At 41.4% G+C, this 24976-nt stretch overlaps 1 protein-coding gene across 6 annotated transcripts in view; it reads left to right on the top strand.

Annotated features, from left to right (window-relative positions):
- The first annotated feature begins 375 nt into the window (after window positions 1-375).
- The window catches only part of FYCO1 (FYVE and coiled-coil domain containing 1), a 45015-nt gene continuing 20414 nt past the window's right edge, over window positions 376-24976 (top strand). For 2 of the 6 annotated variants that reach the window (XM_017734527.1, XM_017734522.1), the window contains exons 1-12: window positions 376-547; window positions 8877-9053; window positions 10543-10649; window positions 11783-11908; window positions 15472-15578; window positions 16448-16591; window positions 17341-17434; window positions 17854-20484; window positions 21375-21467; window positions 22499-22617; window positions 23511-23678; window positions 24104-24253. In XM_017734527.1, the coding sequence (XP_017590016.1) occupies window positions 8999-9053; window positions 10543-10649; window positions 11783-11908; window positions 15472-15578; window positions 16448-16591; window positions 17341-17434; window positions 17854-20484; window positions 21375-21467; window positions 22499-22617; window positions 23511-23678; window positions 24104-24253 (3794 nt within the window). In that variant the 5' untranslated portion in view covers window positions 376-547; window positions 8877-8998. Of the gene's footprint in view, window positions 548-591; window positions 680-2666; window positions 2772-8876; window positions 9054-10542; window positions 10650-11782; window positions 11909-15471; window positions 15579-16447; window positions 16592-17340; window positions 17435-17853; window positions 20485-21374; window positions 21468-22498; window positions 22618-23510; window positions 23679-24103; window positions 24254-24976 lie in introns of those variants that run through there. The other 4 variants (XM_008633894.2, XM_017734524.1, XM_017734523.1 and 1 more) reach the window with 4 other exon arrangements.

Below are 24976 nucleotides of genomic sequence, written 5' to 3'. Positions count from 1 at the left end.
TGGGCTGGATGCTGGCTGTCATCGCCTGGGAGCCCCTCGAATGGGGGTCACCGTCTCTCAGGGCCAGCGCCTGGGCGGACGTCGGCCACCATCCAGACCCAGTCCCAGTCTCCTGAAGTGTCATCATGTCTCCCTGGTGAGCGCTGACTTTAGGCCCACATCAGCACTGCCCTCTGTTTTCTCCTCTCCTGCAGCTGCAGGGGGAGCGGAGTCACCCTGCTGGAAACCAAACACCCGCCCGTGTCCGTGCCCTCACCCCGCTATAAAGTGCTGACAGGCAAATATTTGACGCGGCCCTAATCCCACTTTGCCCTTGTGTCGGCAAATCTCCGGCGGATGGATAGGGAGAGAGTTTTGCTGGTACACGGGGCGGCTGGGTCTGTCTCCAGAGCAGATGCCGGGTTTGCAGCCGGCCCTCCTCCTCCGGCTTATGTTGATCCTGGTAATCCAGAGTGAGCAAGGAGAAGGAAAAAACACAAGGTTTTAGTGAAATGATTGTCTGCCGCCTTTGGACACTGGATTCCACTCGGGCAGAGGTCCTGCGGTGGTGAGTCGGGCTGTGGAGGGTCTGTGCCGTGTTCTGGAAACTGGTGTATCCCTTGCTGCTGCAGCTGCCCGAGCACAGGGCCCTGTTTTCTGTCCAGGTCACTGCATCCAGCCTCCCGCTGATTTTTGCAAGGTTGGTTTGGCACACAGAGTTGGTCAGCTGTAGACTTCACGCTCCTGGTTCTGCCTCTCACTTGAAACCAAACTTCAAGTTTTAAGTTTCAAGTTGAAACAGAGGGAGAAGTAACAGGCCTTTGTCTGCTTAATGCTGAAGAGTCAAAGTGGGTGATTTTACCCAGCTCTGACTTTGTACGCTCATAAAGGCAAGTTAGGATGAAACTTACAGGGTAAAACATGTTCTCTGTCTTATCAGTAGCATTGCAAACTGTTCTCTCTTACTGCCATGCAGTAGTGTGTTTTATGTTTTCCAGATTTTGTGGTGTGCAAGGCAGTTTGTTGGAGTCTTCCAATGATCCTCATGGGAGTGATTGAATTTTAAAAATGTTCTAGACGTTCCAAATAGTGTTTTCCAACACCCACATTTAGAAGAGTGCACTGCAGTTAAAAAGTTGTTTCTTAAGAGAGTGCGGTGCAAAACAAGTGATAGTCTGCTCTGCTTCTTGTAGTGTGTATATATATATCTGTAGTATATATATTTGACAGCATTTGTTGTAAACATGGTTTCACTGCTACTTCTCAGGAGCCTGTTAGTTATGGAGCCTGATTTTCATGTATAAAGGAGTCTCTTATGTACACCATTTGATAACAGCGAAAGAGTGTGTTATATTTGCAGTCCCTCTCTCCACTGCTAGAGGGTTACATAAAAGGAATAGGAATTTTTCATAACATCCTGGAGGCTAGGTTCCTCTAAGACTTGTTTGGTGAGTGATCAAGACATAAAGAAACAACTAGGGAGAGAAAACTAGTCAAGATGTAAAGTCTGTAAAATTGCAGAAATTATGCAGTGGACCCAAGGAAAAGTAGTGCTGAAATTTTTTTTAACCCAGATTGTTATTTGTTTTTCTTAGTTGATCACATTTAAAAATAAACAATTGTCTATTTGTCAAGTAAACACCGAAACCTTCTAGTGTTCTTCACATGTTCTTGAGATTATTAAACTTAAGGGAACTCTAAGAGCCCCAAGTGTTTTTATTGTTACACGTTATTGTTTTTATTTATTTGTTTGTATTACTGTGTGTTTGGTTGGTTTTGCCAATGCAAGCAAACTTTAGCAGCTTGTATCTAATCCAGTTCATATTTTGATGTAGTAATTTCAGTTTGTCCACGGAGTAGTGGCTGTTTGTGTCCAAAAATTCTGTAATAGTAATAATTTAAAATCATTTGCCTGGATGCATTCTGACAGTGGTTTTACAGTTTTTGACACTGGTAGGAGGAGCAGAACTTTTTATGCAAAGTGCCTGGATCTCAGTGCAAGCACAGGACCTTGACTTGTATGCCCTTCCTTCGGTTTAGTATTTTTGCCGATCACAGTATTCTGTGTTGGTTGGTGGTTTAGTGACCTCAGCAGATATTTACAAGCAATTAATGCCTGAATGAGGCCTGCTGGGAAGAAGGATGAAGATAGGAAAGGTCTTGCTACTGCTACAAGCCAGTTTAGGTTTCGAAAGTGAACCAGTTGGATCAGGGTATCCCGAATAACTGGGCTCGTGCCAAGCCTGCGTCATCTGTGGGCCTGTCTCTTCCTATTCACCCAGTATGACAGTCTCATACAGGCCTCTCCTCCAAATGCTTCCTAATCTTTGGGATTTGTAACTCTGAAATTTCCCCTTCCCCCCAAAATGGTGACCTTCACTGGAAAACTCACAAGAACAGAGGCAGAGAAGAAATACTCCATACTTCCTGCTACAGAGGAAGGAAAACAAGAATTCTTTCTGTTGACTCTGGGGCAGCATGACTCAGTGGCCTGTCAGTTTGGGTTGTCTCAGCGTGGTTTTTGCTTGCCTCGCCCTCTATTTGGTCTACATGTGTGTGGTCAAGACCTGTAATTTTCAGTGTTGCATGTTGGTATTTTACTGGGAACTGCATATAGGCTAAGAGTTATCCTAAGGAGCTGCTGGCTGGAGGGAGGACGCATGAGGTGCTACAAGTGGGCAAGACTCAGCACCCATCTGCCAGACTTCCCAAAACCATTAGCTGGAGGAAGCCTTTTCAAGTACTTCTGAAACCTCAGCTTGGAGGGACAGTGTGCACCGGTATATACAGAGGTAAAATTGCTGCTAAGGAAAGGTCCCACTCAGAGCCAGGATGGAATGGTTGTTGCTTTTAACTATCCCGAAGTCTCAGAGGTGGCTGAGCTACTATAGTCAGGCCAGCCTTGCTGAGGAAATTAACAAGGCCCAGAGACCAATTTTGGAGACCTGAAAAATATGAGATTCTTTGAAGTCTCCAAGCTTGTGCGATGAATGAGTTGAGTGTCATGAATCGCCAAATGCTCCTCTGCAGCTGGAAGTCCTCTGGTGTTTCTATTTCTGTAGGTGTCTATGTGGTGCTCCTCAGAGTAGCACCTGAGTGTCATGTGCGTGGCTTGAAGAACATGTAAGACATTTAAATAGTTGTGTGAGTTGTAGAGAGAAAGAGCAGATTTTGTGGCAGGGAGGGACACAGGGAGAATTGTTTAGGAGAATAAGAGCATGAAGAGGGGAAACAAACCTTTTCACTTTTGAATTAATTCTGTCTTTTCAGCTCACATACAGGCATTGAGACAGCAGGGATACCTTCTCCCAGGGAGAGTGAAAGAGGATGGGAGCAGCTGTGGAGAAACAGGTCTCTGGAAGAGTTATGGTTGGGTTAATTGATAGATGTTAGTAAACAAGGTATAGCATTCCTGACGTGGCGTGAGGTCTGGCGTGTCCTAAGGGAAAAGGGCAGACAAGTTTGTTAAAAGCGATACTTGTTCAATTCCTGTTATCAGAAGAGAGCTCTTCTCTTTGTAAACTGACTGCTTCCTCAAACAGGGAAGTTCTGTCATCATGAGATAGGGCTGAGACAAGGTTGTCTTTGTGAGATATGTACTAGCTCATCCCTGTGGTGTTGTTTGCAGAAAGTGGTCATTGAGTTCATGTTTGTCAGCAGTTACTGATGTGAAGGAATATCGGAGACAACACTATTCTCCAAGTCAGGAATCTGTGTCCCCGGTCTGATGCATCTGTCCTGTTTGGCAAAGTACAGTGTAGGGTATTAAAGGGTTTTAAGCCAGGTGTTAGAGAGGAGATCCAGTTTGGTAGGTGCAGCTTTAAAAAAATTTGGTAGGGTTGCCAGCTTTGTCCACTCAAGGTTAAAACTTAACTCTGTCTCATGGAGTTCTTACTGTGCCACTGTATACTCTTGTCTGTTGCCTAGCTTTGATCTTTTTCTAAAAAGAGGTTGTAAATTCAAGGAATAGGGGTGGAATGCAGGTCAGTTGTCCATAGAATAGGGAAGACTGCACAAAAAGTTTATAAAACTTTACTGATTCTTTTGTGTCAGTCTTTTCTGTCAGGTTAGGGGTACAAGCAGTATTTTACGAATGTCATTAGTTTGTGTTTTTATGTTGTAAAATGCAAATACTCCTAGAGCACAAGAGCCTTCCCACAAAAAGGCTTTACTGTAAGGAGTTCTTAACTATAAAAATGCTCTTTCTCTGCCAAGCATTTGCAAAATATGTGAATGTTTTTATGCACTTCATCTAGTTATTCTCTTCCTCTATGTTATGATACTCAGAGAATTTCTTTTTCTGGACACGTATTTTCTGCGAGATGTCTTTTATTGTTAATTGTTTATATTCCCAAACCATATTTTTGTCACTGAAATGTGAAGATTTGCTGATGTAGAAAATTAAGGGAAAAGATTAATTTAAAAAGAAGATTTCACTTCTCGGAGTGGAAACCCTAGCTGTCATTCAGACTGTGCCTGCCTTTTGCTTTTAATCCTTCTATTTAATATAGTCCAGTCACGTATCTTTGTATGGAGTGTTAAAGCACAAACAGTTGAGTTGCCCAGTAAGAAGCACATGTGTGTGCATGACAGAAGAACCACGCTGTCTTTTTTATACCTCAGACCCTTACTTCCAGCAAATAGTTCTTCGGCTTTATGGATGTGCAGCTCTGTGTGCCTGCATGGTACAAAATGAGAAAAGCTGCAGCGCAACTGCCGTGAATTTCACTGGGGCTCTATGTTTGCTGCAACAACAAAGTACGAAGTAGTTTTTTCAGACAGTTACTGTAATGAAATTAGTTAACTAAATCAGTGCTGTTACAATCCTGAGAGTTAGGGACTTTCTTTTCCCAGTTCTTCCTTCATCTCTGCCTGAGGTTTGCATTCAGTGTCTTTTGTCAGTGTGTCTTGTAGCCAACTGTATGACCAGGTAGGTTGTTTGGGATTTTTTTTCCAGTGTACCTTGCAGTTATCAATCAGTATCTGCTTTTATAGAGCATACCATGTTCACACTACACAAGGGAATAATACAGTTCAAGCTGTGACTCACAAACATAGGATTTGTCTCAGTATCCTCACTTGCCTGTTTTGTTTCATATAGAATGTTAGAAAAGGCATAGGATTGCAGGCACCAAATAATTAAAGGTCTTGTGATACCACTTGGGGCCATGTGATGAAGTGCCCTTGTTTGGAATGACTAGTCCAGAGTAGTCATATTAACAGGAAGTATTTCCATAAGCAGTAGAAAGTAATGGGTCTTGGTTTCCAAAGAATAGTTTTTGCAAATCTGATTTACTGTTTAGCTGAATTACACCAAGTCTGCAGTGTGAGCTCTGCTCTTAGTGCACACTGAAAATGCACTTGGGTGGGGAGTGGATTCTCTGATATCAGGTTATAGTGGAGGTCTCACTGTAGTCTTTAACAATGCAGAGACACTCTGCTCATGGGCATCCTCCCTGCTTCCTGTTTTGACTGCACATGGAGAAGTGTAGTATTTTGAAGATGATTGCCTTCTCTCAAGGTTGGCCAAAATTGACCTAAAAGGGTAGCTGCTGGAGATGCAGACATGGTGTAGAAAATGAAGATAAATTTTATAGAATCAGATTAAAAGTAGGTCATTGTAGCTGCTTCACTAACCAGTTTAATTACAGTCATTACATTTTGTTGCCAGTTTTATATGTGTCTCACTCCCCTTCAGGTAAATCTTTTCCTGTATGTGGGCTATTTCCTTTCTGCTTCTTTCTTTAATCTCCAGGATATCCTCCTCTGTAAAGAAGATTGCCACCCCCACACTAGCACTTATGCCATCAGGGAAGGCAGGAACCACCTTCAGAGATCAGCAGGCATGGCCCAGGAGTGTGAGGAGGGACTGGTGGCATGCCCTGTGTTGCCTCCTTTGTGCCAGGTCCTTAGTGTAGCTGCACTGATGTCATTGCAGCTCAGCAGTTCTGGGCAAGTTAATGCCATCAGCCTCAGTCCAGTGTTGTTATATAAGAGGTAACAATGCATCATCCAGAAAGCTTTTGACCCACAGTGGGTCACTCGTGCCTGAGGAATGTATCATGCTGTTTTCACAAAGCAAATATTTACAGGTTTTAGTAGGATAGGAAGTGCTGGAGGAACAGTGATGTGCTCTAAGGAATTCTGGGCAAAATGTTCTGTGATCAGGAAGGACTAGATCAGGTGTTTACAGAAGCTCTTCCTATTTTGTAATCTTGGGAAACCAGTTAAGATACATTATCAGCTTTCTTTGCCATAGGAAATGAGAGCTCTGCACCTGTGTTTTCTAAGAACACCTCTGGAAGGACCACAGAGGGGAGAAGTATCTTTCTCCCCATTTTTTAGAGGAGAAGGCAAGTAGAAGTTTCAGCACGTTTGCCCTATGCCATAGCCCAGGTCAAAAGATCCTCTTCATCTCTGGGAAGAGAAGGGGCTAAATGCATGTCTCATCCATGGGAACTGATGCAAGGAAGGGGAAACTGTGAGACCTTGCTCCAGGTATTGAGAAAAGACGTGACAGGGAGCAGGCAGAGGAGTGGGCTGTGCAGCTTCATGCCTCCTGCTGAGTTGTGGTTTCTTTTCAGGATTCTCACATTCTGCCTAGGACATCCAAACAGAAATAAAGATGTGTATCTTGGGCTGCTTTGGCACAGCAGTTATCAACCCACTGGGAGCACATAGCCCTCTCTTGCACTGTGCTGCTGAGCTGTTGTGCACCCAGTAGTCATTTATTTGTGACTTCTGGCCAAACACACTGACTTAAGCAATGCTAATGGGGCTGGGGAAACTGAACTGCCTTAGTCCTCTTCCAGTGAATGTCTACTTGTGCACCCTGCTGGGAATTAGCACTTGACAAGGTCCCATGCTGTGCCTGGCTGCTGTAGGATGCCCAGTGTCCCACTCCCTGCTGGTTATTGCAAAATAAAGGCTCAATTCCCAATTGCCTACTCTCCCAGGCTCTCTGTATGTGCCTGCATCTGGCCTGGTCACTGTTTTCCTGGCATGCCTCTTGCATTGCCTTTGCATTTCTGGAGCCTTGCATGGGATCTTGTTCTGGCCTTTGGGAAGCACAGGCAGGAGCCTCTTGTTGGTCCTTGCTCTTTTCCCTCTTTGTGTGAGGAAAAGCATTTGATTTGGTCACACTTTCTGGCTTCCATTGCCCACGTGGCACAATCTTCTGGCTTAAGCTCCTTTATGTAACAGTTGCCAAACCGAACAGATACGGCTGATATTACTGTGTGTGCTTAAAAAAGGAAACATTGACTCGCTGAGTTTGTTACTCTTGCTTTATTTCAGTAGTACCCAAACTCACCAAGTAGCCCGGAAGTGTGGCACTTTGTATGGTCACTCCCTAGAATCAAGATAGGAATCTTGGGTATGTCACATTGTTGATTTAAGGTAAAAAATTGTGTTTGGCAGCACAGGTCAGGTGGTCTATGCTGTTCTGGCCTTCTGTTCCTGAAGCAATCAGTTGTGGTAGGGATTTTGCAGGCCAAGGCCCTTCCCCAGACAGGACATGGTCCACATGACACTTGTGTCATAACATAACAACTGCCATCAAGATATGGAAATGGAAACTAGCAGGTAACAAAGCACAGGTATGCAGAGAAACACACGAGTAAGCCTAGTTTCAGCCTTCTCTTTATGCTTAATGTATTTCTGTCTCTATGGCTTTGTTAATGTTTGCTTTGTTTCAAACAGAAAAGAATATGGGGTCACATCAGGATCACTTCCTAACAATACCTTAATACACAGGGTAGGAAGGATGATCCATTTGATTAATTCAGACGCCTACTTCAGCCATGCCAATTTAGCTCTTTTGGGAGTGAAAGAAAGGAAAGAGAAAGGAGATATAATAATGTGACCTAATCACATTAGATTCAAAAGTTTGTAAGATTTTAATTACAACTTAATTTCATTGTAGTTCAGCTTGAATTATAACAAAAGCACTAATGCATAACAGCAATTTTTCTAAAGATTCGGTACTTTGGGTGTTGTGTTTGCTTGAAACTTTGGCCGTACCTCTGCAGACAGAATTCTGAACAAACTTTGAACAGGATGCTTAGTAAGTTCCCTATGTAGTTTCTATGTGGCTTTTTTCTTTGAATGATTGTTCCCAGATTAGCACTGGAAAGATTGCATCCCCAGGCATGATTGTTTTAGTAAAGTGTTTGAGGCTTTCAATTAATTTTACTTTAAGAAAGATTTTCTGTGAGTGCCAAGTATAACTCACTTATCCTAAGCAAAGAAGGTGGTGCAAGGTATGTTTATCCAGCCAAGGATGCTGTAACAGAGCTTAAAATAAAGTGGTGTCATCTTACATGTGTAGGGAACAGTGAGTTCTGAGAAGGGGTTGAGAGGTGTTCCTTGTGCTAAAATCACGCTCCAGTACTAAAGCTTTTCGTAGCTCTTGCACATTAAAAGTATGCTCCGGTGCCAGAGAGTCAAGCATGCGTCATTTTTGACTCCTTGGCCCATGCCTAGTCTGTGTCTTGAAAGTCTTTCTGAAATGGTCTTATCTTTTTACTCTGCAACCTGTAGGGAAGATCTGGCAGAGGCTTTGGGGAGGGAAAATCATGTGTCATTGGAACCTCCCTCAGGGTCACAAGATAGATTGGATGAGATGCCAGCCAGAGCTGGACTGTACCACCAACTGTGTTGTAACTCCAGCCAGAGAAAATTGCTCTCTGAGGTTTGCTTGGTAGTTTTGTAAGACATAACTGAAGAAATAACTGAAATGGAAAGTGAAAACTAGAAGAAAATATTAAGGAGATTCCTGGAAAAGTGTTGGCCTTGGAATTCATTACTCAACAGGATCTAAAATGCCAAAGCACCTCTCTGCTACTCATTTGAGCTGATAAAGACTTTCGTTTTATTTTTGACTTTTACAATTGCAGGTGTCACAGAGAAGAATAATCAGCATCAACCCAATGGTCACCAAGGCTATGAAGTCTGCTGTTTTTATCTAGATGGATGAAAAGGTTAACAGCCCAGAAGGGGAGTTCCTTTTGTTTCCAAGATGGCAGCAACTAGTGGCGAAAGTCAGCTGCAGCGGATTATCAGAGACTTGCAAGGTACATGCTGACAGATACATTCTGGAGGCTGGACTGCATCCTCTGGGTTTTAGATAACAGAGAGTAGGAGTTGTTTTCAATTGTGTAACTCCTTCCAGCAGCAATTGTAGCAACATAATTCAAGGTGTGCAATGTGATGGATTCTTTTTGTGAGACAAGTGCTGTACCTTCTGCAGGACCCTGAATTCTTAAATCCTGCAAATTTAAACATACAAGAGAAGAAATAGGTTTTACAATTTAAAGAAAGGCGTGTGGGGGGTGTGCATTGTGAGCTAGTACTTCATCGGCATGCAGAGAGTTACAAGACTTTATGTGAAGTAAGGAGAAAAGGCCTAAAACTCAGGCTTCCTTGATGGGAAGCTGGTGTGGAGTTGTTGCTAATGTGGGAAGGGGAAAAACCAGGAGGCCAAATCTAGCTGGGAAAGGAGACCCAGAGGAAGAGTGCTGGAGAATTACACCTGCTGTTCTTGCTGCAGTGGAGCCTAACTTGTCTTCCACTAGAAGTAGCCAATCTCATTTTCAACAGTTCTGCTGCAGGCAGAATTGGCATCAGATTCGTAACAGTTTTCCTGCTCTCTTTCTGTCCTACTCAGCTGCTTATACCAAGATTCAGATATTTTTCCTTTTAATTTTTATTAACTATAAGGTATATGCACCAAAGCTGAGAATCTAGATCTTCCTGTGACATAAAAAAGGAGGTCTATGTGCCTGCTGACAAGAAGAAATTTTAATTTGCAACGGGTTATCAAGTGGGACTGGGAGCTAAAGCTCACTCAGTCACCTGAAATAAGTATAAAACCAAGGTTGAAAGCAAGCTCAAAATCAGTAATTTCTGATGTTGAGAAGTACATCCTTTTGGGGCTAGAGTGCCCAGGGGGACAGTAGAGTGTATTTTGACTTGAGATTTCCTCACCCACTATGGGTGTATATTTTAGGGAAGAGTTGCTGTATGCTTATTTTTTGTGTAAATTATTTTTTTCATTTGTGTTTGTAACCAGCACAAGCTGAACCTTCCTGAATAAAGCATGGAGAAGATAAATGTGCTGACTGAACGACTGTTCTCGTGTTACTGATCCCCTTTAGCAGATTACATGCTTTGTCCTTTCTAATCAGAATTCTGTTTGTCCTGTGGCAATACCTTAATGTGCACATGAGACAGCAAAAAGTCATTTCTCTTCCCTCTGCTGAGGTAGCAATTAGCAATTGTCTGTTAGCAGGTTTTGTTAAGTGTCAGAAGTACTACGTGTCTTTTTAAGAAGAAATAATCCGTACAACAAATTGACACAGCTTGAACTCCTGTTTTCTTATAGGTGGTCTTAAATTGGAAGCATAGCAGTCATTTTTTTGTACTGTCGTTAAGACATTGCAGCTAAAAGGAAATGAGTCCACATGCATAATGTCCATGAAGAAAGTATTCATTTAGTTGTTTATGGATTCAGTGCTAGATATCCTTTGCATTAGTTAACTATTTTGGTGTCTTGTTTTAAAGATGCAGTGACTGAATTAAGTAAAGAATTTAAAGAAGGAGGTGAACCGATCACTGATGACAGTGTCAACTTGCAAAAATTCTCCTACAAGCTTGAGTACCTTTTACAGGTAAGAAGTGATTTGTGTATTTGTGATCCACCAGCAAAGCTCGGCCTTGTTTTCTCTTACTTCCTCTTCAGTATGTGGGGTTTAACTCAAATAATCGTAAATATCTAGTTGAGTCTCTCTTTGTATTTATTTTTTGTTGTGTGTGATAAGTGGACTGAAATGTGTGCTGCCTATTATACTTATTTCAAGTGAAAATAAATAATCACAAGGCAGTGCTGGTAGTTTGATTGAGGAATGTAAGGCATTTCTGTACTGATCTGAAAGATCTGGGCTTGATTTTAAAGATCTATCGTGCTAAATTATCCTGAAAAAACTGTGGTAATGAGATCTTGACATTTTAGTGCAAAATAAATACTAGTAAGCTGTTCATGGTGCAAAATGTAGTGGTGTGAGTAATTTATAGAATTTCAGCAATTTCACTTTGAATTTTTTTTGTTGTTGTTGTATGAAAGACTTAATACAAAAGGCTGATTTTTAATCTGGAATGTTGTGTTTTGTCCACCCTTAAAATTTAAGTAAAAGAGGACACTGCTGGGCAAACTGAAATTCAGTTTGCATAGTGTGGTGTCCACATATACTGTAATCATGTTAGTGATTGCAACAAAGGCATGCTAATGTAGCCTTAATCTAGGCAAAGGAGTTCTAATGGGATTGCAGAGGCTCCAGCAGAAACTGAAAATTCTTTTGGGATTTGAATGGTCCAAGGTGCAGTTCATACCCTTGCTGCATTGCTGCTCTAAACATGATTTATCTAGAGCAGGTTTTTCTGGTACATACATGTGTGCTACTGGCACACTTAATTACAGGTCTCTCAACAACTGGCTGTTAGTGCTTTGCTCTTGAACAGCTGCAGAATCTGCTGCAAATCTTTGTTTCAGCAGTTTTGAATGGATGTCTGTATTTTAAAGAGCACCAGAACATTATTATCTCTTACTGTCAGTAAAGTAGCTTTTGTAACTGCTGGATTGCATCAGTACAGTGCAGTGTCTCTTTCCTTTGTGAATACACTGGCTAAAGCTAAGAGGGCTCATGAAAGCACATGCTGCTGGGAGAGGAACAGAATTTCAAGTAGCTATATATAAGTATATTTCTATTTAGATTTTGCTCATTGTATTTTGTTTTCCTGGTTTAAGTTTGACCAGAAGGAAAAAAGCACATTGCTGGGGAACAGAAAAGACTACTGGGATTATTTCTGCGACTGCTTGGCAAAAATCAAAGGAGCTAATGATGGAATCCGCTTTGTCAAGTCTATTACAGAAGTAAGCATATCAGTTAAGCATCAGAATATGTGGGTTTTGTTTTGCCATGTCTTTTCAGAGAGCAGTAGCAACAAACCAAAAAAAATACACTGCTTTTAACACATAGCAAAAAAACCTTGGGGATTTTTTTTTTCTCACATAAGGTATAAAAATACAAGATTTCCTTTTCTACTAGGGCACCAAATTATGTAGGATTAGAAGGCCTGACTCCTGTTTCAAAGACCACTTACATAAGTGAATGGACCTGTTTGTCTCTGATTGTGCCCTGCTTTTTCATAAACTTAGTGCCATTTTCTCTTGAAAAGAAATGAGAAATTGAGTCAAGGGTAGAGCATACCATCTTCAGCACAGCTTACAGCAGGATTTGACTCTTAAGTGTAAGATGAAAAGTTCACCATATTTGACTTTTCTTAAGACTTTTTTAACTGGTCCATAAAGTTGACTGACTGAGAGCAGCAATTTCATCTTCTGTCTCAACTCTGTTCCGTTGTGTGAAATAGCATGATGGAATGACATGGGATAGTTGTCATTATTCCCTTGGGTAAGCTGTCAGGAACAGCACAAAAAGCCTTGTTCCTGTTAGATTTAGATAGTAATAAAAACCATGTTATATCTTCAGGTCAATGTGGGGTGAAATAAAAGCTGTGAGAAGCTTTCTGTGTTGATCCTGTCTGAGTCTTTAGAATCGTTTGAAGAAGATTTTCCTTGTGGGTGGAAGAGGCGGTGGTGTGGTGGTGCTGGCCAGTGTTGTCCTGGTGCTCACTTCTATTATCTGTGAGCAGTGCTAACTTGGATTGGCAAGTTGCTATTTACAGCAGATTTTTCTATTCTCTTGGGAGTTCTTCCACAGCAGCTCTAGATAATGTTGTTTTGATTCATCTGAAAGAGAGCCATGATACTGCAGCAGAGGCAGGTTCTGGGCTCCCTACCTTTCTTTCTTCTCTTTGCAACTTTCACAGTGTTGAATTTTGCTGTTCCAAGGTGAGCAATCCCAGGAAGGGCTTCAGTTTGCTTTACCAGTGGGCAGGAAAAGAGGGGAGAGGCACAGAAATTTGGGTTGGATTTCGCACTGCAGGACAACCAGAGAAGTAAGGACAGTAGCTGCTGCTGCAGGAAAAATCCTCTGACTATAGATAGTGGCCCCTAAATTCTCAGTAGCAGGAGCCACTCTGATTTCTCTGCAAAGGTGGCTGTGCTGTAGTCTTCAACAGTCTGTTGCCTGTGGTATCACCTGCATATTGCCACATGTAAAGACTGCTCTACTTTTTCCTTCTACAGTACATCTGGCTGTTAAATTGTTAGCACAATATAAAAAATTATAGTTTGGAAGCAGGATATGTTCTACTTCAATTTCTGTGCAGTCATAGAAATTAGCTTGTGGAAGGTTTCTTTAATCTTTATTAACTTGTGGTTTAGGAATATAAACTCTTAAAAGAGGAATCAGTGATTGGTTTCAGGTAACTGAGCTGGCAGACTCAGGCCCAGAAATTAAATGACACATGACACAAATATATGTTTGTTATTCCCCTTCATTACAGGCAGAAATCAGCAGCAAATTTTTGAACCTGGCTGGATAGAACATAAAGGTTTCCAAATGTCCTCTATTTGCTCACTGAACAATACTAGTTGACCTTCAAAGGTGGAGGTGAACAAAAAGGAAAGAGTAATAGTTAATTTTAAGGATGGTCAAACATTAGACAGCATAATGCCTCTTCTGTTCTGCCTGCAGTGCTTCTAATGTTAGGGTGCACGGTGTGCTAGAGAGGTGGAGCAAGGAAGCAAATAATAATGCCCTGGAAACTCTTATCTGCTAATTAAGCAGAGGGCCTTGTTCTTGAGGGCAGTAGGTGAGCAGTGAGTTCTGGTCATTCTAATGTGATTACATTAAATACACATATTTCCAAATCTTTACAGCCATACACTGCACCTTAGCTACAGTGTTTGCTGTCAACATGGGAACACTGGCAATACCAGACACTCTGCCTCCCTGATTTCTAGCAGGGCTCCAGGACGTGGCATGCTTTTGCTTCCTAGTCAAATAGTCTTCAGCTACTTGTAACTGCATATATGTAAATATTTTCCTCTACTTCTCTTTATGTACATTTGTTCTGGTCTCTTCATATTGCTTGAAGAAGACATTGCAATTTAAATTGAAAAAACAATGGGAGTAAGGATAGGATTAATTCTGTGGCTTCCAGGGTTTGGGATTTTTTTGACAGTTCTTAAGATATTCACTAAATATGCCTACTTAGGAAAAGACACTTGTAAGCTTCTGTGCATAGAGTAGGAATAGCATCTCCCTGAAGAAATATTCAGATGTCTGCAGGGTGAATGAGGGCAAAAACCAGTTGGTAAATTAAATTTGCTGTTTGTGGTATACTTAGTGTTTAGGGACCATGGTATTTTGCACTTTGTATGCTATAGAATTCAAACCAAAAATCAGTAAAAAGTGTTGCTTTCTTTGCTTCACGTTTCATTCAGGTTATATTTATAAGGAGCATTTTTGTATGTAGTGGGTTACTGAGCTAAATGAAGAACCTGTGTTACTTCAGAGTAGAAGCCCAGTAACAGCAAAAACAAGGAAGCTGAGGGTATTGCTCTCATTTCACCACAGTGGAATACTGATCAGCCAGAGAGAAAGCTTGTGTGGCCTTTGAGCCTTGTTTCACACTAACTTTCCAAGTAAAGTTACAGTAACCTACTAACTTGTGCCTCAGCCTCTCTATTTTTGTCTTGGCATCTATTTTACATCATAAATGTATTTGTTTTGTTGGTTGGATGAGCAGTTTGGTGAGAAATTCTTTCATCATGCTCCTTTCCCGTTCCTAAATTGATTATTGACTTTGATAGAAAGAAGAAATAAAACACAACTATTCAGTGCTTCACTATTTTGCAGGACAGAAAATGGTTCAGATGTAAAAATAAAACATCAGTTCCCCAAGTCAATAGCTATAACAAAATACAGTGCTGAGCTTTGTGATCCCCCTTATGTTGATTTAACAGCTGTCTTCATAAAAAGATCCATTAAATTTTGGTCATGCAGCTGCTCTTGGTCTGAAGAAAGAATTAGATTTTAATCAACTTAACAGCTAAGTATTAAGAAAGGCTTTTTGCGTTGTCTGGGGTTACTGTGTCCATGGGGATGTATATTTTTATATGTGTACATCTTTGTTCTATGACTAAATCTGTCCAGCTGTGGCCATATGCATCTTAAGTAACTTAAGCAGTCACTTCTGCCTTTGCTGGGCACATTGAGATTTGCCTTATGTTGTCAAGTGTCCTTAGCATAGTCTGGACTCAATATATTAGATGATTCATTGGTCCTGTGATGCCTTTTATATAATTATAAAGTGGACAACAGTCAGCTGTAGAAACAAATCCATTGTTCTAAAAAGATTCCACCCAATGACAGACTTAGGAAAAGGTTCTTACTGGTTTCCATTAAAACTTTTTCCTTTACAGTGGCTTATTATATTTTTGTGTTGCTGTGTGGGCTTTTCTGGCCATGTCTCTACATTATTACAAATGATATTTAGACTTTTCTTGTGGTTTCTCCCCTCCAGCTACGAACCTCTCTTGGAAAAGGAAGAGCATTTCTTCGTTACTCCCTGGTTCACCAAAGGCTAGCAGACACCTTGCAGCAATGTTTTATGAACACCAAAGTGACCAGGTGAATAGCAAAGTGCTTTTTAAACTAATAGGTGTTTTCTCAGTGTGATCAAGCAATATCACCTAGTAGCTATTGAAAGAAATTGAAACACTTCCAAATGTTTGGCTTAGAGAGCTGGTAATAGGATATGAAGGATCATAGACCTTTTGTCCTGGGTCACTGGTTCATACCTATCTTGGGCTGGTAAAGATTGAAAGTTATTACAGCTAAATATGTGTGGAGTGGGTTGCACTGGTGCTTCTGTACGTCGGTTTCAAAGGTGTTGTATTTATAAGTATTGAAGATCCTGGGTTTGATGGGCTATTCATCATGAGAGAGGATTAATTTGGATGTGTTGCACAAAGCCCCAGAAAGCATTTGCATATATCTCTGGATGGTCACACAGAGGAACAACTTGCCCTTGGCCAAGAAACTCCAAGTATAGTTTGTATTTGGTTGGAGGGATGCTGCTAGGGCTTTAAGAAAAAGCCAGCTATTTTCACAATATATTTAACTCTGGATGCTGCTTTCTGTTCCTCATTTTTGATGTTTTAAATGTGTGATTTAGGTATTTACTGTGTGATTACCCAGTGCATAGCACATATTTTGTATTGTCAGGGATTTGCCCAAGCACTACAGGAAAAAATATTTTGTGCAGGTACTCCTATAAAGATATTTATGTGGAATTAAATAAAGGTGTTTAATTTCATTTACATTGAAGGGGTAGGATATTGTTTGGTGGGTCTGTTCGTTGTAATTTGTGTTTAGAATACTGTATCATCATTTTTCTGAGGTGGAGTGAATAATGATGTAGGGTTTTTTGTACGAGAAACTGCTACTTCTCTTTTGCTTATGAATGAGTACTTCTTTTTAATTTGTTTGTTTTTAAGTGACTGGTACTATGCAAGAAGTCCATTTCTGAATTCCAAAATGAGTTCTGACATTGTGGGTCAACTGTATGAGCTCACTGATGTTCAGTTTGACTTGGCATCAAGAGGCTATGATTTAGATGCTGCTTGGCCAGCATTTGCCAGGTAAGATGGAGCCACGTTGTGATTTTGTGTTAACAAGGACATAAAACACCTGCTTGCTGAAGAATCTGTAAAAGCTTCTGCTTTTGAAGGTAGGAATACTTGTGTTTGAGCAGGTATAAACTTTTTCCATGTAATTAGTCCATGACCAAATTGGCCTGTTTCTCCTTCAGTTTACTGAGTACCAGTGATCAGAGATGGTGCTCTGTAATACAGCACTTACAGTAATTGCAGTTTAGGCCCAAATCCCAAGCTATTCTCATCTATAGAGGCACAAGAAGAAATCTTCTTAGCTTCCTCTGTTTCAAGAGCTGAGGCTGCACAGCCAAGCAGTGTGCTTCACTTGCAGCAATGGTGATCCCACCTAAAAGTGGGGTATAACAATACCTACCAGATCTGGTCCAGGTCCATTTGTATCGATGGGAGTTTTCTAGGGCCCTTTCCTGCCACCATCTGGTTGAGCAGCTACCACACAGCAATACAATTCCTTAGAGCAAGGCTGCATTGGTTCTTGAGGATGTGGGAACTGACAGCTACCAGCCCCATCACCTTTTATAGATGCCTTGGATAGCCCTATATTATTTTTCATCAATTTCATCAATTTCAGTGGTTATTGGGCAAGACAGCAGGTGCAGTTATGTCCTTTTTTATGTGGTAATTACCACTAGATAAATCTTACATATACAAGTAGAAAGACACAGATATATGTGCTTAGACTTACCTTATATATTGTTTCTCTGTGTGATCCACAGGAGGACTCTGTCCTCGCTTGGATCTTCAGCATATTTATGGAAGCCTCCCAGTCGCAGTTCCAGCATGAGCAGTTTAGTGAGCAATTATTTGCAGGTAAGCAAATTGCAAATAAATGTTTATATGTCATGGTAGGTCTCTGGTTGGCATAGCTCCAGAGAACTTTGTAGTTTTATGATGGTTATAAGTCTTGAAATGCTAAACTGCTAAAAGCATACTTAATTAAAAGTAAAGGGAATTGTCTCTTAGCTGCTTCAACTTAACATGGAAATCTTGTAAAAGAAAAAAAATATGTTCAGAAGATAGGTATGTACTACCAGCAGATAGGTATGTTTTCATTTATCTTCTGGGAAAACAAGCCCCATTTACTAGAAGTTGATATCTTGTAGTGCTATGAAGGCAGCACACAATGTCACTGTACATTAAGACCCTGAATTGCTCTCATTTTGGCACACCATTTAAGTGCATGTTTAATACTACTTAAACTTTCTTCTTTTCCCCTTCTGTTCATTTAGGCACAAGAGTTTCCTTCCAGCCCTGACGTAAATAACTCACTAAATGTTGAACACCTTGAGGGCTATGAAGAGATGCGTTTAGAACTTGACCAGGCTGAGCTGAGGCAGAGGGAACTTCAAGATCGTATTCACCAGCTAGAAGTTGAAAACCAGGAGCTCCAGGCAGCTGTCAGCCTTCAAAAACAACAAGTACAGGTAGAAAAGGAGAAGAGCAATAACTACAGTGAGGAGAACTCTCGGCTGACAAAGATAATCACAGAGTTACAGAAGCAGTGTGGGGTCTCACACTCCACTCAGAGCACTGTCCATGACCTGCAGAAGTGCCTACAGTCACTGGAACTGAATGCAGTGGAGCAGCAGGAGGAGCACTCAACAAAGGTGGAGCAGCTGTTGACCAGCAAGGAAGGTTGTGCCTCAGAATTGCAGGTTTCAAATCAGGAGCTGGAGACCTCTAGGGCTTTGATTGCTGTGAAGGATCTTTGCATTGATGAGCTCAAAGCCAAGCTGAGTTCCACAGAACAGAAGAACCTCAACCTCCTTGCAAAAGTTGATGCTGCCTTGGACGAAAAGGGACAGCAAGCCATAGCCCAGTACGACTCTGCCCTACAAATACGGGCACTGTTAGAGAAGCTTCAGGAGATAGAAAAGGAAAAAGCAGATATGCAAAGACTCAGTGATGAACATACATCTCAGCTGAAAGCAGCAAGGGAGGAGCTGCTGCTGAAAGAACAGGCACAGAAGGAACTGGAATCAAGATACAGTAGCCTCACTGCTAACTCCAAAGAAGAGAGTGAAAAGCTGATTGAGAGCCTGGAGACCATGGCAAAGGAAAAGGATGCACTTCAGAAGGCCCTGACTCTGAAAGGAAAGGAGATGGCTGAGCTCCAGACCCAGGTAATGGGGTCGCTGGCTCAGGTGGGTTCACTGGAAAAAAATCTTGAGGAAGCCAGGAAGGAAAAAGAGAAACTTGAGGAGGAGTATGGTAGGAGGGAAGGAGCACTGAAGCAGGAAGCCCAGTCGCAAGCAGAGCAACTTGAACTACAGGAGGGTCGCTTAACAAAGGTGAGTCAGACTGTGTGTAGCCTTCAGGAGCAAAACCGGAAACTCATGTCTGAGAAGGAGCATCTCGGGCAGAAAGTCAAGGAGCTGGAGGAGCACATGGAGCAGCAAAACTCTGCAGTGAGTGAATTGGATGAGGAGAACAGGAAACTGAAAACAGAGAATGAGAATTTGCAGCAGTCTAAGAAGAAGATGGAAGAGAAACTGAAAAATCTGGAAGCTTCTAAAGCTTCCCTAGAAGCCGATGTAGCCAGGTTGAGAGCCTCTGAGAAACAACTTCAGAGTGAAATAGATGATGCCCTGGTGTCAGTTGATGAAAAAGAGAAGAAGCTCCGGGGTGAGAACAAACAGCTGGATGAAGACTTGCAGAATGCCAGGAGGCAAAGCCAAATTTTAGAGGAGAGACTGGAGGCTCTGCGCTCAGAATATGAAGAACTAAAGCAAAGAGAAGAGACCTCCAAGGAGTCTTATGCCTCATTTGAAGCACAGCTGAAGAGTGCCAAACAGCATAGTTTACAAATGGAAAAAAGCTTGGACACCTTGAAGGAAAGCAAAGAGTGTCTCCAATCACAGCTCACAGAGAAGGAAGTAGAACTGCAGGGCATGGAGAGCCAATGTGAGCAGCTAAGAGCAGAAGCTGAGAGATACAGGAAGAAAGCAGAGACTCTTGAGATAGAAAAGCTCAGTGTTGAAAAGACATGCCTTCATCAGACAAAACTTATAGAATCTCTCACATCAGAAAAGGAATCAGTGGAAAAACAGCAACTACAGCAGGCAGCGTCCCTGGAGAAGGAGGCCAAAGAGCTGGCCTTCAGACTGACCATGACTGAAGAGCAGTTGGAGGTCAACCGAGGTGAAGTGTCCAGGCTGCAGGCAGAAGTCCTCGACCTACGAGTCAAGCTTCAGCAGGCCACTGATGAGAGAGAGAGGATGAGAGGTGAGCTGGCAGTCACTGAGACTCTCTTGAGTGAGCAGAAGACGCTTGTCCAGCAGCTGAAAGAGCAGAGTGAGTCTCTCAACAGAAACCATGTGCAAGAACTGATGCAATGTAAAGAAAGGGAAGAAAAGCTGAAAAAAGAGCAGGAGAAAACAGCCCATCAAAAAGCTGAGCTGGAAAGTAATTTAATGAACTTAAAGGAAGAGCTGTCTAAGGTTAAGCGGTACTTGGAAAATGCTAGAGTGGAAAATGAAGAAAATAAAGATCTCCTCCACAGGACCAACACTGATATGGCTGAACTTGGTATTCAGATTTGTGCCTTGACCTCTGAAAAGGTGGATGCAGAAGAGCAGTTGGCCCAGGCCACAGAAAGGTTCAAAGAACTGGAAGAACAGGCAACAGAGCAACAGGAGAAGCTGAAGCTTGACATCTCTAATCTCAGAGAGGAGAACAAGCACCTGCAAGAGAAATTAGAGGAGGCTCAAATGTGTGCTGCAGCTGTTCCAAGTCTGCAATTGCAGCTGGAGACAGTACAGAAACAGGCTAAGAGTTTCCAAGAGACCAGCCAAGAAGAGCTGTCTGCAATAAAATTTCAAATGAGCACAGAGATTCTAAATTATCAGACAAAATTCAAGGTAAATTAATGTAATTATTATAGCTGAGGGAGCTGCTTTACCATCTGCTGCAGCAATTACTGCATGAAATCCTAAGGTTTGTGTGGGTCAGGCTCTGAGACTAACATGCAACTAGCCTAAGCCTGAGAATCTGAAAATGTCTCTATGCTCATGACCTGGGCCTCTCTGAGGTAAAATAACTCCTCAGAGTTCTATGGACACGTGTAATGGAAAGGCCATGTGATACGGAAAAGCAAGTCAGTACTCATGAGGGTGATGATTTCTTATGTTGGCACTGAAGGTGGCATCTGCTGTCCCTCTGGTTACAGCTGTGGTTGTTTTCTTTTTTGGTAGGAGCATTGCAAGACCTGTCTGTCACACCTGTAACACTGCTTCTCCTAAAAACTGATTTTGATGAAAGGAAACTTAAACTGAGACCAGAATGCAAAAGCATTTAACTCCCGCATGTATTTTTGCTTTCAGCTGCTCAAGGCAGCAGCTGAGAAGATCAAAGTTTTGCTTCCAAAAAACCATGAGTCAGCCCTATGTACATAAAACAGCACACCTAAAGCCTGAAGATTTCATTGTGTTTGCTTTGCCATTCTGATAAAATGTCTAAGATTGCTGGTTGATCAGAGGCTTATGCCACTGCATGAGTTTGACCTTCTTTTTGCTGAGAATTGCAATAGCCTATGCAAAGTAACAGTGAAACACAGTTAATGTGCCACCATAAAGGGAGTTTGCTTGATTCCAGGAGTTGAGTGTCTTTTTAGCTGTCTTTCATGAGCCAGTGGTGCTGCATTTATCCCATGCATGGCAGTAAGAGCACTCATAACTCACAGCTGGGAATTTTGTAGGTGAGGGGGTGGCCGCTGGAGGATTACTAACTACTGGCTCAATCTCTCTGCCAGGCTGTCAGTGAGGAGTGTGGGAAAGTAAGAGAGCAACTTGAGGAACAGAAGCAACAACAGCATGCTGCGGAGGAAGAGATTACAGAGTTACAAGTAGGTGCTTGATCTGATTTAAAACCAGAGGTGTTTGTGTCAGCAGGCATTAGTGTTACCACTGGGAAGGCAAGCAGCATTTCTAATGACTGGCTGAGAATCTGAGAATGCCTTTGTATAAATACAGTTGCTGCAGAAAAAATACTGGGCAGCTGACAGCCACTGAAACAGAGATTATGAAAAGCACAATGTCACTTAGGATTTGCCCTGCCTTGAAAGCTGGTCAGGTTTTATGTAAGACCTGCTTATGTGTTCTCTTCTTAAATGGGGGTATAGGTTTAAGATGTGTCTTTCTTAGGCTCTGCATGCCCACACAGCCACATGTGTAGATCCATCTGTTTGCAGGCTGCAAAGGGCACTGAATCAGAGAATTAATGTGGCTGAGAAACACCCCAGCCACAAAAAAATAGAATTTTTGCAATAAATTTGTCAAACAGTTGAGTTAGAAGGGTCATACTGAGTTCTAAGGAATCTGGAAAGAAGAAAGTTAAGATTACTGGATGTGGCCTTGCCTGCTAGGAGAAATCCATACCTTTAGAGGTAGTTAGGTATGTTCCCTGAGGACTCCAAGTTTGGCAGACTTCTCTGGAGAGTCTAGCTGTGAAAGAAGTTGGGTTGTTTTCAAGTGTCCTTCATATTCCATATGGGTTTTAATAAACAATATTTCCCTCCTATTTAATTTTTCTCTTTTGAAGCTTTTAGGTGGTGAAAAAGCTTTCAGGGTATATTCTCTTGCCATTATTTTAGAGAGATTTTTCTTGATAAGGAGGCAAAAGCTCAACTGACATGGATTAACAAGAATTACAGGCTTAATACTGTCTTACTTAAGAGTGTATCCCTTATTCAGTGTGACAGAAGTAATCAGTCACTAGTACACAACTAATTACTGCCTGCTTATACAATAATATCTTAATTGGTCATTTGGCTGTAACTGATTCTTTTAAAACATTGTTAGCTGTCTTGGTAATTGTCCTGTGTGTGGTAAAGTCTTGTTTTTATATGTAAAGAAATACAGTAATTTATTTTCCTAGGCTGCAAACACGAGTTTGTGTAGAAAGCTGGATGAAGCAAGAGAGCAGCTGTCGGAATCAGAATCTGCTCGGCTGCAGAAGGAAGAGGAGGTGACGTCTCTTAGAGAGCTCTTGGAAAGGTGAGAGTTTGGGTTCTTTCCATAAGCTGTTAATTGTAGGCCAAGCAGGGGAACAATAATCAAAACATATTGAAAATTGCCACGGTTTATGAAGTACCATATGCCATGGGGTTTTATACAGAACAAATCGTGCATGGGCACTGACAGGGAATATCAGATGGACACTTCAGACGAGAAACAAGGAAATTATCCAGCACACATGAGTGCATGGTTTGGTTTTTACTGTATTGTTAATTTAGCTGATACAAATTCATAAAAGACATTTTTATAACCTCCTTTTACCTTATAGGTTAAGCACAAAATTAAAACAATATTGGGGGTTTTTTTTGTAAGGAATGGAAAATTTATGCTTTTGGACAGTTTGGTTTTTCTCTCCTCTTCATGAAGTTTCAGGGAATTATCTGAATGGGACCACATCCTGCATGTATTTGTCAGGTTTCTTATCAGCTCTAATTATCTAACTCAGGCTATGCTTTCGAAGTCTCTAATGTGGGCCTGTGTGGTGTGGGTAATCTGGCAGTCAGAAAGAGATCTTCATGAGGCATGGGCTCACACAGAGTCTAACAGGTTAACCAACGCCTATGTATTTTTATATTTTTGTGCTGATAAGATCTGTATTGTTCCTAGTTGGTAGTTATCATAAGCTTTACTATAAGCAGGGCATCCAAGAAATTGCTGGTTCCTGGCTGTGTTCACTAGATAATGGATCTATGTGCATTTTCAGTGATGCAGAAAACTGGGGAGATTCTGCCTAGTTCTAAAAACTATGCACATTGAGAAAAATTTCACTGAAACTACCTGTTTATCAGGATGGAGGAGCCCTTCCTCCCACAGGGAAGACTTGAATGCACATGAGCTAAAAATGATTCATAATTGCCTTTGTATTTAATCAGGATCCAAAAAGAAGCTGATGAAGCAAAAGAGAAGATCCTGGATTACACTGAGAAGCTCAGCAAGGTGGCAGCAGACAAAGATAGCAGTGACCAGAAGTTATTTGCTGAACTAGATGACCTGACAAGAACAAAGCAGTTCCTTGAAGAACGTTTGATAGAGCTTATCAGGTTGGCATCATAATAAACAGCAGCAGAAATTCTTGCTTAGGATGTTCAGGGATACTGCTTAGGTCATCCAGGCTTGTATTCCTGAATTGAAGATACAAGTAATGGCCAAGTTCATTAGTGGTTGAAATTTTGCATTTCCATAATATAGTCAAAAAATATAACACTCAATAGTATCTCCTTATTATGCTGTCTGTTTTAAAAAAAAAATGTAGTTCTCTGCATGACATGTGTTTTTCTCCCTGTCTTTGCAGAAGCTTCAGTAGGTTTTTTTGATCTATCTTTATTTCTGAAAGCTCCTCAGAAGTTTGGAGCAAAGGAATTTTTATTATGAAGCTTTCACCAGCATTCCAGTTGAGGTTGGTTAACAGAAAACCAGCATTGACAACTTCTATGTGTTTTTCTTTCTTTTAACTGTGTCATTGCAGAGATAAGGATGCTTTGTGGCAAAAATCCGATGCTCTGGAGTTCCAGCAGAAGCTTAGTGCAGAGCAGAGGTGGCAGGGGGACACAGAAGTTAATCACTGTCTGGACTGCCAGAGAGAGTTCTCATGGATGGTGCGCCGACACCACTGCAGGTCAGTTGCTGAACTGTATTGCACTGTTCAAAAGTAAAACTCAGTATGGTTGTCTACATGGAGGAAATATTTCTTAATGTTCACAGTTCAGTGATGAAAATCGTTAATACATGACATTGTGGAGGCTGAAAGAACACATGAGCTTACAAGGGGATAAGACATTATTGGAAGGATCCCTTGACATGTATTAAGGCAAAGATCTGGATGCAACTCTGACTTGTCTGTTAGTTTCTCATTTCTGGAAACAAAGATAAACACACCCTGTATAGTGTGTTTCTTTGAAGGACGGTGCACTGGTCTGTGCATGCTCTAAACAATATTCACCAGGATGGCTTTGCTACTGTGATGGAAGTATTCCAGAACGAATTTCAATGTGCTGTGCAATTATGAATTTGTTTACTTACACTAGGTATGTTCAGAGATAATTAACTATTGCAGAATAATCTTCTTTTTAAAAGTGGATATTAAATTATTTCCCCTACAGTTAGTATTAGTTATCTGATCTAGATTTCTTAAAAATGTATTGAAATGGATACATTTCAGAGTCCTAGTGGTATGTTTGGTTTGACTCTTTACTGTTCCTTATCCTCATGACCTGATTTGTCATGTAAGGAAAGAAGGAAGCACTGAAACTGTTTCCATTTCATGTGAATGTAAACAACATTCTATAAGGATTAGTGAATGGTGAAGTCATTTTGGGTAACAACTTCCAAATTACTCATT

This window comes from Corvus brachyrhynchos, unplaced genomic scaffold (assembly GCF_000691975.1).
Source record: "Corvus brachyrhynchos isolate BGI_N302 unplaced genomic scaffold, ASM69197v1 scaffold94, whole genome shotgun sequence".
Classification (NCBI taxonomy): Eukaryota; Metazoa; Chordata; class Aves; order Passeriformes; family Corvidae; genus Corvus; species Corvus brachyrhynchos.
The sequence above is the reverse complement of the archived record's forward strand: the minus strand, read 5'-3'. Positions and strand labels throughout refer to the sequence as shown.